The sequence below is a fragment of the Molothrus ater genome, chromosome 3, assembly GCF_012460135.2.
Source record: "Molothrus ater isolate BHLD 08-10-18 breed brown headed cowbird chromosome 3, BPBGC_Mater_1.1, whole genome shotgun sequence".
NCBI classification, from domain to species: domain Eukaryota; kingdom Metazoa; phylum Chordata; class Aves; order Passeriformes; family Icteridae; genus Molothrus; species Molothrus ater.
In genome coordinates, this window is record NC_050480.2 from 30,784,314 (window position 1) to 30,798,800 (window position 14,487).

At 46.2% G+C, this 14,487-nt stretch overlaps 1 protein-coding gene across 2 annotated transcripts; it reads left to right on the forward strand.

The window, feature by feature from the left end:
• The first annotated feature begins 1,254 nt into the window (after positions 1-1,254).
• On the forward strand, positions 1,255-14,113 carry CCDC167 (coiled-coil domain containing 167). 2 transcript variants are annotated; one of them, XM_036379701.2, is made up of 4 exons: positions 1,255-1,300; positions 8,589-8,683; positions 11,103-11,155; positions 13,267-14,113. In XM_036379701.2, the coding sequence occupies exons 1-4, from the start codon at positions 1,262-1,264 to the stop codon at positions 13,368-13,370; spliced, it is 291 nt and encodes a 96-aa protein (XP_036235594.2). In that variant the 5' UTR covers positions 1,255-1,261; the 3' UTR covers positions 13,371-14,113. The 2 variants fall into 2 exon arrangements, with proteins under 2 accessions (XP_036235594.2, XP_036235595.2); XM_036379702.2 differs by having other exon boundaries at positions 13,870-14,113.
• Positions 14,114-14,487: the final 374 nt, after the last annotated feature.

A 14,487-nucleotide genomic window follows, 5' to 3' on the forward strand; every position in this document is an offset into this window, starting at 1 on the left:
ACAGTAAAAATGAAGGAAGGGGGGGGTGTTTGAAAGAAAAATGAAACACACTAATTAGGTATCAGTATTATCACTGTTTGTGTGGCACACATCTTCGCTCCTGCCATTCTAGCAAAATTTCAGTCAGCAGAGGGTATTTAGTCAAAATGAAAATTCAGTCTGTATGTCTAATAAATGGTGCTGCTGCCCAGCCTTCCTTTTTTCCAGCAAATAGCACTGCTGCTCTCTGTCATGTAGCAGCCATGTCCTACCCTGAAGATAGATGCACTTCAGTGGTGTTGGCTTTTTTTTTTTTTAATACAAGATTGCAGCGTTTCATAAAAAGCTTTCTTGGTCAGAACAAGTGTTGTCATGCATATGTAACATCATGATTAGTATCTTGCACTGAACTGGCTGGCATGCACAAAGTGCTATTTCCAGGTAGATCACACAGCCAGTTTTTCCTCAGCTGCTTTAGCACAACGCTAGGGTTTGAGTAGGAAGCCACAAGGACAATCTGAATAAGACAGTCACAGAATCAATTAGGTTGGAAAAGACCTCTGAGTCCAACCTGTAATGAAATACCACCCTGTCAACTAGACCACGACACTGTGCTCCACATCATCTTTTCCCTAACACCTCCAGGGATGGTGACTTCACCACTTCCCCGGGCAGCCCTATTCCAATGTTTGACAACCCTTTCAGTGAAGAAATCCCTCCTGATGCCCCAAAAAGTTCTCATTTATCCCAACATGCCACAAAGCAGCCATTCTGGGTTTGCCTGGTGTTTCCGAGGTTGCCTTCTTCCCGAGTGACCCCAAGCACTACAAGCTCTGGTCTGGAGTAGCCAGGAATGAGCTGGCTCTACCTGCGGGAAAGCCAAGGGATCACTTCGGATCTCGCCAGACAGCACCCGAGGGAGCCGAGGTCCCTGAGGGGCGGAAAGGCAGGACCACGCATGACCAAGAAGTCCCACCTCAGCTTCCCAGCCTGCTGGTCCTCCCGCAGCCATCCCTCACCCGCTATCACTAGAGAGGGCAGAGCAGGATGGGCCAGCAGCGGCACAACGCGGGAGGCGCCGCTCTGGCTGCCGCTCGCCCTCGGCTGTGTCGGAGCCACCCGAGCGGGCTCGCAGAGCCGGCCCCGGCCCCGGGGCAGCGGCTCCATGGGCGCGGACAGGCAGCGCTGCCCTCCCCAGCATGGCACCCGCCCAGCGCGGCCCCGCTCCAGGGCGGTGGCGCGCGGGGAGCCCCTGCGCATGCGCGGCGGGCGGGGCCGGACCATGGGCAGGCGGCGAGCGGGGCCCAGCGTGGCCCGGGAGGTGAGGGGGGTGCGGCGGCCGGGCTGGCGGGGGGCCTGCAGCTGCAGCCTTACTCCCATCGCTCCCAGCCTTGAGCGATGGCGTGCGGTGCCCTTGCTCCTGCCGAGCCCTTGAGCCAGTGCCATGAAGGGCCGTGGGGGTGTGTGTGCCCGTGGGGGTGTTTGTGCCCGTGGGGGTGCTGCGGCGGGCCGTGACCACCAGCCCGTTGTGTGCGTGCGGCGCTGGAAGTCAGCCGTGTGCTGCTGCTTCTTGAGAGGAGCCCAGTGGTAAACCGGCATGTGAGGGGCCTGTAAATCACAGCAAGGAGAAAGGGGAAAGGCTGGGTTTCAAGAGTATGTCTCCCTTCTAAGGCTGTCTTTTCATTGTGCTTGGGTGTTTTGTCTGTGTCTCCCTCATTGGAGATTGCATCTGTGCCATGTGCTTGAGGATGGCTCTTCTTGAGCAGGGAGGTTGGAGCAGATGACCCACTGTGGTCCCTTCAAATCTTACCCATTCTGGGGTACTGTGATCTCCTGGGTGGCAGGAGGGCTGCTGGTAAGCTCTGCTGAAGCTTTGTCTTTCTCTAACCAACCTGAGTTGTGTTAGTTAAGATCTCCTTGAAGCTTATGTCTTTCTGGCTCCTGCACTGAACAGTCCAGCTGTCTGGACTCAAGTCTGTTTTAGTTCAGGTCTGTGGGTTTGGATACTGTGGGGACAGTAAATCCTGAATGTTCCTCACAAATGGCTGCAATGGGGCAGAATTCATTCCGTGAATCTCACCGGTCACCTCTCTGCCCTGAAGTGTTGTCAGGTGAGCACATGCACAACAGACCAATGTAACCAGAATGGAAAAGCCAGGGAAATGGCAGGGCATGTCATATATGTGTCACCAGCTAGTAACGTAAAGGTGAGTGTCACAGAGTCCTTAGGGCTGGAAAGGACCTCTGGATATCATCTCGTCCAACTCCCTTGCCAGGGCAGGGTCACCTAGAGCAGATCACACAGAAATGTGACCAGGTAGATTTTGAATGTCTCCAGAGAGGGAAAGCCCACAGCCTGCTTGAGCAGTCTGTTTCAGTGTAAAAAGTTTTTTTCCTCATATTGAGGTGGAACTTCCTGTGTTTTAGTTTACAGGCATTGCTCCTCCTCCTGTCACTGGGCACCACTGAAAAGAGTTTGGCACCAACCTCTTCACATCCACCTTTAAGATATTTATATGTATTGATGAGACCCCCTCTCATCCTGCTGTGTGGAATGGGAGTTTGGTTTATGATTATCTGGTGTGTTTCATTGGTTAGGCTTTTATTAGAGAAACACAGTTCTGGGCACTCTAACCCAAATATAACCACCAAAGGGAGTTCAGAGGGCTTTGCTGACTGTCCAGGCTTCCTTTGGTGAGCCTACCAGAGAGAATTGAACAGTGACAATTTTTTTTTTTTTTTTTGTGGTTGTGGTTTGAGAAGTGGTAGACAAGAAGTGTTGAGATGGTAGGGTCTAGGGTCTACCTTACAAAAAGAGACGTGGCAAAATGGCTCAACCTGTTAGGGACCTGCTGTTCACAGAATGAAAAGGGACTGATTTTAGCTGCCACAGAAAATTCCTGCAAAGTGTTTGAGGACTTGTAGTAGCTTTAGATTAAGTTTTGTTTTTTTTTAAAAAAGTTTTCAGGATGGAACATACTAGTTTTGAAAAGATTTTAGAACTACTCCTTTTTATGTGTTACAGATAAAACTGTCTGTGCAAAGACACTACTACCAGATAAAATTCTTTCCACTTGCAGTCATGAGAACACTACTGAAAAGAGGTTAGGGAGGAAGAAAAAATAATGCCTTTTAGCCAGAGAAAAATAGGGCTGTGTTTGCATGACAACCAAGATACTTGATTCATAGGTTAAAATTACTCTGTTCAGTATTATCTTCTGAGCAGTTGTAAAGAAAACTTTTCAAATGCGTCTTAATATGGTGTGATGCATGACTAGCTTTAAAAGGCCTCATCTAGGCAGAGTCATGCTTGTTTAACTGAAGTCATGATGCTAAATGAATGCAATTTTCTATATGGACACTTATCAGATTAGCTTGCACTTACAAATTGCAGGTGTAATTGATATGATCTGGTTTAAATAGATATAAATGGGTCTCCATAATGTTGTGTTGGTTTAAATTCATGCCACTTCTTTCATATAGCTCTAGACTTTTGACAGGCAGCCCTATTGACAATGCTGAGCTGCATAGGACTTGCTTGAGGAAATTCATCAGGAAAATAAAACTGGCAAGACTGGTCCATTTTGTACCAGAATAGTGAAAATGAAATTAACTCAAGAGAGTGACAAGGATGACCAAAGGTGTGGAGAGCTTTATGCAAGAAACTACCAAGCATTTCAGGTCCTTTTAAGCTGGAAAATATGACTGCAAGGAACCAAATATAGGCCCATATCCTCTGCATGCTATTTGTAGCTTTAAACAAAGAATGAACATACACTGTCAATACAAAGTTAGGGCTATCAAATGAAACCAGCAGCTGACAAGCTCAGAACAAACAGGAGGGGTTGGTTCTTTCCATAACCTGCTGTGAAACTTCTCACCAAAGAATATTGTAACCACTAAAAATATACTTGTGGCTCAGGCAACAACTGAAAAAAAATATCAGAGAAGCAGAAAAGTGCATTAAATTAGAGGCAGTGCCTGGGCAGCAAAATGTCAGGTGTGTGCTTCTGTAAAGTATTGTTACATGTGTTGCTGCTTCTGACAGGGCAATGGCTGATCGGTGTCTGTGAAGGAACATAAAGAATAGGGAAAAGGCCGCCACAGTTTGTGCTCAGTGAAGCTGTTCAGGCAGAAGTTTTTGAAAATGTGGCTTACTGCTCTGTGGTCACGTCTGTGTGCGGTCCTGCAAAGCTGCTGTTCTGCGCTGAGGCAGGATGGGCTGACTAACGAGATGGTTCCTGCAAAGCTGAAGGAGGAGGTGGAGGTAGGATCCAGCCTTTCCTCCTTTAGCAGCACACAGGGTTGTTCTGTAGGAGCCATCTTTGCTGGTGGATCATCGTCTGCTGTGAATAGCTTGTCTGGTAAATATTTCCAAGCATGCTGTGGGCGGCATGTCTCTGAAATGATTTTCCAGTGTGCAAAATGATTCCAAGAGCATGGAGAAAATGGAAGTGTGTCCATGAACAGCAAGTTAGCGCTTGAATTTAAACAAAATTTGTCTCTGCTGGACTGATTTTAATAATCCAGCCAAATTTGTGGATGCAGGAACCATTAATTCTTCTGTGAAAGAACAGCTCAAGTGTGCTGGCAGGTGACAAGGCATGTAAAGACTGCTCAGGGAAGGGGGTTTTTCTTTGCCCCCCCCTCTTCAGTTGGCTTTGATCTGTTTTATTAGGGTCAGAAGATAAAAACCTCATTACCTAATGCTGTTGGATGTCGACGTATGTGTGATATGGCTCTTTGCCAGTATCTTAATTAGGGAATTCATAAAAGCGGAGGGTGGATGCCAGTTCTTGAAAAGCACTTTTAGCCTTTCTGCTGGAAAGAAAGCTTTCATTAATTCGCTACAAAATGTATTAAATGGGATCCAGCTCAATTCTATAAGCAAACCTGCTTCTTTTTCACTTCTCTCTTTCTCTCTGCCTTTATGTGAGCCATTTTGGGCTCACTGCCCAAGATGGTCCCAACAAATGGAATTTGTAATAAGCATGTAAGTCAGTTTGGATTGAAATCCATTCCAGGTCTCTCTAGTTTAAAAAGGTTTCTAGATCATGAGCAGGTGTTGCCAGAATTCAGCAAAAGTAGCTGAATGCCTTGTCAAAACTGTGGAGCAAAGGAGGCATCTGGTCTTAGATCCCTGTGTGGATCCAAAGCTGCTGGGACTTGACTTTCTGGAGTGTCTCCTGAGGACCTTCAGAAGGGCAGCTCTGTGTGCCCTGATTGCTGCCTGGATGTGAAGCACATGTTTCCTTCCCCCTTTTTAACTGGAACTACTTAAAGATGTTGCTGTGAATGAAGTCCTGTGTCCCTGTTACCATCTGTGTGAACCTGAGGAGCTGTCATGTGAGCTTTCTGCTTGCTCCATTTCAACTCTGTCTCAAAGGATCCCCTTCAAGGAAAGGAGAGCTAAAGGGAGGAAAGGTTCATCTTTGCAACTTAGGAGGCACTGTGCTGAGATTGCCACTAAAGAAATAATGCAAGTGTGAAGTGCAAGGGTGGTTCAGCTAAGCGAGCTCGGCTCCTTGTTTTCCTCTGGGCTTCCATTGTGCCCAAGTATGTACCCCAACTAACCTCACATATTATTCAGTAGGAGGGAAAGCTTTCCATCCAAAGCAAGCTCAGGTGAGCACCTGCTTCTAGGATTGCTCTCCTGGAGGGCTAGCTGTAGCAGGGAATTATGGCAAAGCCCTACAGATTTTCTTGTGTTACAATTTTACAGACTACGGCTCCCCCTAGGAGTTTCCTTAGCAGCCCAGAGGGTAATCAATAGTTCCCAGATATTATTCTGATTTTTTTCCTTGTGCTTATTTTCTTTTCTTTCTTTTGTTCTACAGTGAAGAGTTACTTGGGTGGCTGAGTTGCTGAGAGATTCCTGGCTTGCAGGAGCAGCTCCTAAATGCCAAGCAAGGCAATGCCATTGACATATCAAGATAGTGCTCTGCCCATAGTTTGGGTTGGTGTCTGAGGCTTCTTGTTCAAATGAGCTGCCTTCAGGAGGCAGAATTTATTGACTTAATTTATAAGTGGGGAAACTGAGGCACAGTGAATGGATAACATCTGTGAATCCCCACTCTTGTCCTTCCTTCTAACCCCTAATAACCCAGGCTAGCCAGAACAAAAGAAGTAGTGAGATTCTGAAAAAAAAGTATTTTGTTCATTCAGCAATCTTCCTTGCTTGCTTTTTCTTTTTTTTTCTGGTTATTTTTATCCCTTGTGCCCCCAGCTCAGCACAGCTGATGGTGCAGTTCTGGGGCATGTGGTTTATTAGCAAATTATTGCTCTCCAGCAGGGGACCCAAACTCGGGTTTTGATTTAAGAGCAGTAAAACCAGTTGAAACTTTAAAGTATTATGTGGAATCTGGAGATTTTTAGTCAGCAGAAAGTGAAAGCACTGACAAAGTTGGGCAGAATATACTCTTGTTAAGTCTCATGAAATGAGGGAAGTATGGGCAGAGAATGTACTAGTGAGAGCAACTGCCAGCTAGGAGGAGCAGGCATGGAGGAGAGGATTGGAGTGCAGTAGCATGGATAATTTAGTGGTGGGGTTGGCAGCTGACTAAGTAAAGCTCTCATTAATTCTATAATGTATTATTTAGCATTATTTTTAAATATATTTCTAGAGAAGCCATGGTGCACTGTAATAATTTAACAGGCTAAGGAGGAGCCAGGTAACACATGCTGAGGAATCTTTTCCTGTATGTGCATGTAAGGGTTTCCAACAGCTAAGGGAGCAGAAACAGCCATTTGCAAATGGTAGGAACTGGTGAGGGAGATGGTAATCCTTAAATTTCACTGGGCCAACACCCTACCTCTGCTGTACCACACTGGTACTTAAAGTAACTTGTTGGTAAGTGTGGTCATAGCTGGCCTGGGTGAAGTCCTTTCTTGGTCCTGAAGCAGACTGGAGCAATGCATCCTGCTGAGTTGTAGTGCATGACATGGCCATGAGCAGCTACAGTTAACAACCTTAAGTGTCACAGCTGGAAATGGAGGAGGACAATTATCCTCATCCAGGCAAAATCAAGCATTGCCAACAACAGAAGTGCTATTCCCTAAGCTTTGGGATCAGGTGACATGCCCTGGTGCTCCCCTTGGGCTCAGGAAGCTGTGCATGTGCCTCTGGGAAGTTTGGCATCTTGAGTACTGGCAGAGTTGCCTAATAGCCCAGGACTTTGAGATTGCTTGATAAATCAAAGATTTATTTGAGCCTTCTTATATGTCCCTCTCCCCAGCTCTGCTGTGCTCCTTCCAGACTATTTAACTGACTGGTTAAACTTCTTTTCATGGTCTGCTTTATGTCAAGCCTCTTCTCTCCAGTCCTGCTTAGTTATAATGCTTGCCTGCTTTTCCTGAGCAGAAGGTGTGAGATTGTTAATGAGCTCATTAACAGGAGCTGATCAGAACAGAGCTGATCCCAAAGCAGCAATAATTAGGGAACAGTACCTTTGATTTTGTTTCCCTTATTACTGTTTATGAGTGTTTGTGCTCTGGGCTGCTTTTGAGGCTGGTGTCCAGGCAGCTTATTCCACCTTTACCCGGCACTGTGCTGCCTCTTAGTGTCTGGTGTGTGAAAGCTCCCACCACAGGGAGGCCGTGCTGCCAGCCTCGGCCTTCCCTGGAGAGCCAGGCACAGCAGCAGTGTTGCACTAAGTAGCTGAAAAGAGAGGTCACTGCCACCTTAGTGCACCGAGGCCGTTTTCTTTCAGGCTAGGTTGTTGTGTTCATGTTGTCTGATTAGCCCACTGTTTCCCTGCTGGAAGCAAGCTTGAAAGACAAAGTTTTCCTTGAGATGTCTATGCTGTGGTTGCCAGGCAGAAGAGAGGAGTGATTCCCAGAACTGTTGCCTATGGTAGGGTCCCCTCCTGGGCAGTCTGTTTGCATACAAGGAAATGAACCCTCCTATGCCTAGCTGTGGTTACTCCCCTCCACAGGAAGACACAGGGGTGGCTGTTTGGATACTTGATGAAGAGACAAGGAGATAACCAGTGTTTTTCTGCACAGAAACTTGTTGCTGCCAACACTTGGTACAGGTTTGAAGGAGGCAGTGGCGAATGCTCTCTTGACTATACTGTGCCGACTCCTGTTGCTGTTGTAGATTTAGTTGAATAAAAGAGACTGGAAGTATCCCTTTGTTCCCTCTTCACCCAACCAGACAGCTGGGGGTGCTTTGTAGATTTCTGCATCCATTCACAGTGCTAAAATAAGACCCTGTCCCTCAGGCTTTGGTTTAGGCCAGTGTCTCTGCTTTTATCCTCTAATTGCATAAAGATACCTAAGATCACACCTTTCCTTGTAGACCCACATGCAAAGAAACTAGAGCAGGCTGCAACAGGATCAGATCTAGCAAAAGGGTGCTGGCCAGCCACACAATAGGTAGCGTCAGGGCTGGTTTGGCTTTGTCTGGGGTGAAGATGTTATAGTTGTCTGGGCTAGAATACAGGCTGAGCTGGAAGATGATGAGTTCTCTGTGGTGTGATCTCTACACAGATCTGGGATTCTTCCCTTGATCTAGGGAGGAATAGTAGCTGAACTCCCACCATTTGAATGGGGATGAGTCCTTGTAAACTGGGAGAAGAAATGATGGTGACTGGAGTGATGTTTTTCAGATTGATGGATTGGAGGAGAAGCTGGCACGCTGCAGACAGAGCATGGAAGAGGTGGACCTTAAACTGCGCAGGGAGAAGCTCAGCCCTGAAGGAAGGTATTGCTGACCAGCTCCTTACACAGCTGTGTGTGTGCACTTCAGCTTAGCTGTCATCCTGCTGTAGGACCAAGCAAGGGCTCTTGAAGGGGTGGGAATGTGTGATTTGCCCATGACAAGACTTTCTTCCCACAGCTTGGAGCTTTCTTGGGGAATTTGCCTCTGTGAGAAGTGCAGTGATATAGAGAGAGAGCTCTATCTTATTAACAGCCTGACTCCAACCTGTGCCACAACCAGACAGTAGTGCCTGAAACTTGCCAGTTCATTTGCAGGCCTGGCTCCTGGCCTGTTAGGAACCTGCTCTGTGAATCTGGCAAAGGTTTTCTGCACACTGCTGCTCAAGCCTTGCAGAAGCCACCTGGGTTCAATCAGGGAGATGTGCAGCAACTACTACTGAGGGCCAAACCAGGCTGGGATCCTGCTGCAAAAGCAGCTGAGGGAAAACATCTGTGCCTGTGTTGCTAATGTGTCTGGATGTAGGGATGACAGACACAGCCAGACACACTGGCTTTTCTTGGGAATGCTAAGAGGGACAATTCCCCTGAAATCTGTGGCTGCCATAGAGGCAGCAGTTGTTGGCTTCTAGAGCTGCGACTCAGGCAAGGACTTTGGCCTGGATTTTGTAGTAGACATAGGCAGAACCTGCTGTTTCTCTTGACTGTGAAGCAAGAGAATTAGATGTCCCAGCTGATTCTCAAATCTCTCTGCTTGAGGACATTTTTTCAGTCACTAGCATCCTACTGCTCTGCTCCAAGCAAAAAAGGCTGGGAAGCTCAGTCATCAGTCCAGGGAATGGTCCTGATGATCCTGGTGTTTGCTCTACACTACTGTCCTGTAGAACCCCATTACAAATTATCATAGCAATAGTGATGTCTCCATCCCCTGATATTTATCAAGCTTACTTTAACTTCTTTGTTAAATTTTAAACTCTCCTTTGCACTCCCCCCTCTTCCTTTACTGGAGTTCTATATCCCCATCAATATTTAGACAGGGTCCTGTCTCTTCCCGTCCCTCTTGTCAGTAGCTCCTCAATCTCAACAATCCTTTCCTGGCCTAAATTCTCCTTTTTAGTGTCTGTATTCTTTATCTGGGGCTTAGGTGGCCAACAACCAAACCTACAGCTGTGGTAACTTGACAGGATGTGATATATGATAGTTTCTGACTGAAATATAGGGCCTAGAGCAAAGAATTATGAATTAAGATTCTTGGGGCCTTCTATGAGTTTTACAGCTTGTATGGAAATAGAACTTCCATTGTCCTCTTCCAGACCCTTTGAAAAACCCTGGAGGGAAGGTACCATGATCAAAATTATCGATTCGGTGTATAGCACACAAAGAGGAGCTCTGCTTTTCCACTTTGAAGTTCAGTTGTCATGGTTTCTTCATGTCTCTTTCTCAAAGCTTCTTCCCTTGACTCTCTTCACAAGGCAAATTTTTAAGTAGCAGCTCAGTCATGTTGGTAAATCTGTCTTCTCACTTCCTACTGGCTGCCCTCCACCCAGTTTTCTTCTAGAGCCCTTTCCTCTCCTGCTGCTCCTGATGTAGCTTGCTTTCTTGCCCTCCCTTACACTTAACTAGCTGTACACATAGATTTGGATCTTTCCTCCTACAGGTTGTTCTTGCTGTGCCCCAAGGGGAACAACAAACTCTGTTACACTTTCTGCCTTCTCTGAACCAGGAGATAATTTGTTAGTTCATGTTTATTTATGTGCGGAGTCTGAGAGGACTGACCGTGTCCTCACTGCCATAATGGAAACACTGCTGCTTTCAGGAATTTCATTTTGGGTTTATATTTTAATCTGCATATTAATTAATCATCTTGTGCAATTTAAGACAAGGGCTGGGTTGGCCTAACTTAGTCTTTTCTGTTACTATGAGTCTTCAGTCTAATGACAGGTTGTTTAACTCTATTAGTACTGGGCTTGGATTCAGCTTGTTTCCTTTGAGTTCACCAATTTCTGTAAATTGGATACCTCTGACAAAGGGATCCCAGCTTCAGATGGTGAGAAGAATTACTATTCGAGCTCTAAGCCCAATGTGGTGGGGGGGAAGGATCCTCCAGAGAGCACATAAGGACCTTGCCCCATCTCATAGCTGTTTCAGAACTTCCTGCCTCACCTAGGGGGAACTGGAGCAGGGAAATGACCCAAGAGCCCTTTCTAGCTGTTTGCCTACGCTGCTCTCCTGAAAGGAGAGATAGGAAGCAATTTGGGGGAAGGGAAAAATAATCTAAAATGCTGCATTTCTTCTGTTGCACAACTGGGTATTTCTAAACTGTCACCCTTCCAGCAGGGAGGGGTGAGGGGCTCATCCTCTGAGCAGATATCCCCCGCAGTGGGGACAGTCTCTCTTCCATCATGTAAGCAAAGAAATAGGCTGTGTTCTGCCTTGCAGGTAATGAACTCCTCTTCTCATTACAGAAAGTCACTGGAGAGAGAGCGAAACTTACTAATGACCAAAGCTGACAACTATGGTAAGAGCTTCATTAAAAATGGTCCCTCTGGGCAGGATGGGATCAGTGCTGCAGCTTAGCTTTGTCTTCAAGCTCCTGCCACCTCTGACTTCTGCTTTTGAATTTAGCTTCAACCAAAGGGAGCTAGACTAATGGAAATGTAGTCAGCATATTATAATAGGAGTCTGCATCCTCCTACTTGAGCTGTACTTCCATAGGGAAAAAAATAAGCATCAGCTAATGAAGGGGAGAAAATGTCCCCGTCCACACACCCCAAATTACCAGTCTTTAGATAATCATAGCTAACAGATTGGCTTGAGTAGCTAGCAACATCCCTCTCCCCAACCTTTTTTTTTTCCCTTAGTAGAGGCTTGCTAGGCAAGAAGGTAAGTGCTATCAGGAGTTTAGCAAAATATACCTTCCTTGGGGAAGGTTCTTACTGCATCAATTTATGAGCCTACTCAGCACAAGAGCATAGCAATTCACACTGATGTGCTGCCTGCACTTCTAGAGAGCCAGGGTCTTTCCTTGGTGCAAGTCCTGCTGTAGACACTTAGAATGAAAGCCTCTCTGAGATACCATATTAACAGGACTTCCATTCCACTAGAGGTGATGCTTTGTACATCTTTGGGTATTGATCAGTGCGTTACCTGCTTGGCAGTACTCTGCAGCTGTGCAAGCAGCAGAGCTCACACAAGGGAAAGAGGCACAAGTATTCTTTTGGGTCTAGAGGGTTGAAAGCTGGGGGTATGGCCAGCAAATTTGTAATTGTAACTCATGCTAGAGGACTGTTTCCAGAAGAGTAACAGTTATTTTAAAAAGACTGAAAGCTGTTCCCTAAGGGCCTACCACTAGAGACAGCAGAAGCCTGAAAATTGCTGCCACCCTTTTACCAGCCAGCAGCCATCCTTTGTGGCATCAGCAGAGCAGTGTGACAGCAGCTCAGAGACAGCAGCAACAGCCTCACCTAATGGTGACATCACTGCTATGGCCTCTGACTAAATCTTTCCTTATTCCAGCTGATGCACTTGAGGCCATGCATCACTTTAAGTTGGCACTGCTGTGCATGAGGTTATGTGACCCCATCACCTCCTTTGTGGCCTTGCAGATTCAAGCAGGTTGCTCTGTGGCTGCATGAGAATGCTTGTATTAGGTGAAGAATGGGGCAGAAAGAACAGCTACAAGTCACTTTTGATTATCAACACCACTTGGGGAACTGCTGGAGGCTGCTTGTGCAAACTGTAGAGACAGTAAGGTGTGCAGTCTCTGCAGATGACCTCAGCAACAGAAGCAGTCAGTCTCTGGACAGTGCACACCCAACCTTGCCTGACACACACTTGGTGCTGTTTGGCCTTGCAGTCTGTAAGGCTGGAGGCCTTACTACTTGCCTGTACCAGCCAGCAAAGTTTTGTGGAATAGAACTAGTAAGAGTGGGATTCTCATCTTTGGTAAAGGGAACCAAACAGAAATGGAGATTGGCAAGACTCCATACTTGAAGTAGCCACTCTACTAGAGTGGCTAGAGTGTTCCTCTCTCTGCATCTGTGGTTCTAAGGTTGCTTTCCTTCTCCCTGGTTTACCTATCTCTAAAAAAACTAAAAGCTTCAGACCAAACAGAATAAGAGTGTCCAGGTTTAGAGTTTTTCCACAATGATCTTTCTGAGGTGTAAGGAAACACAGATTCTGCAGCATTCAAAGGTGGCTACAGTTGTGTTTAAATTTTAGCACTAGAAAGAGCTACCAGGCTGTTACATCTAGAATATAGTATAAATAGCTCTCTGCCCTCCTGTCTCCTTCATTCCCCTAGGGTACAAGCACTTATTCTAATGACACACAGTCTGTCCTTAGTAGAGGCCTACAGCAATGTCATTTCCCAACAGGAACTGGTCTGGCACTGAAGTATTCCCAAGCACAGCTACTATGAGTGTCAGGATGAGAGCGAATGAAAGGGCTCCTACTAGTTTGGGTAGTTACTTCCCATTCAGCACAATACTCTGTTGGCAGCTTTGCATACTGCTCCCAAAATTTTTGCCTGTGGCCAAGGTAGCTTTGTGCTTCTTAAGAGAGTTTTGAAAGGAGATGCAGCTGCAACATGAAGAACCTTCACAGGCAAGTCTTTTGTTTGTTTCCCAGAGAAAGAACTGAGTGTACTTCGTAAGGAAAATCGCAAGAATGCTGCCCTTGCTGTGGCCATGGCATTGCTGATTGCTCTTATTTACGCCTGCTGGACAATGTGATTGCACTCAAGAATTCTCCCTGCTGAACAAATGACTCCTGCAAGGAGCTCTTCCTCCTCTCACCATTGTGCCTCCCCCAAGGGTGAGGATCAGCATTTCAAATTACTGTTCTTGTTTATTGTGTCTCCAAGTCTTGTTGTAGGGAAGATTTTTCTCTGCAAATTGAGGAGGACAGGAGACAAACCAGAAATCACAGCACACTTGCACTTGGAAATCAGGTCAAGCAGAGCTCAAGGTGGTGCCATCTTAGCCAAAACACAGTCAGGACCATGCAGCCTGATCCAGGAAGGCAATACATTCTCCCTTTTGAAGAGGACCTTTGTGATTACAGACAGGTGCTTTCTGCCCAGCCAGGTAGAATACACACCTTGGCTCCCGTGACACAGTCATAAACTGAAGGGACCAAGCTCTTGATGCAAAGGGTAATCTGTAGGTGTTGCAATTCTATATATTTCCAGAGCTGAGCTAAAGATGCTTCCTCTTCCACCCTGACTTCCAGGACCAAAGGAATCCTACATCCACAAGAGCAGATGGGATGTAGGTATCTCTGCAAGCAGGGAGCATCCACATTGAGATATGGGTGCTTGGGCTGTGATATGATCTGCCTACCTCTCCAGTGCATCAGAGCTTGGTAACCATTTTGTGCCTTTGAGAATCAGCATTTGCAGAAGACAATTTACTATCAACCCTCAGAGATGAAAGTGCTTCTGTAGAGCTTTAAATAAAATAATTTGACCTTTTAATTTCCTGTTTTGTTTATTTGGTGGATTTTTTTCTCCTGTTCTGTCCTGTTTTTCAGTCACTGCTTTATTCTCATCCTACTATTTCCTTACTGGCACATATTGCACTATGGTAAGCCTAGACTAAGTTATGCACTTAAGCTCCTGGTCAGTGAGCTCTCAGCAGTGGGTTACTGGTCTGTTGTGGCCTGGAATGTACTTCCTTTGACTGGAACAGGAGCCTGTCCATGCTGCAGGAGTTCCAGAGACTGTCCCCTGTAATGCCCTCTCATTCCAATGCTCTAAACTTGCCACAAAAACTTATAAAATGGACTGCCTTGAATATTTAACTCTGCTGACATTTCTCTGCTGCCACACTGACAGACACTGCTGGCCCG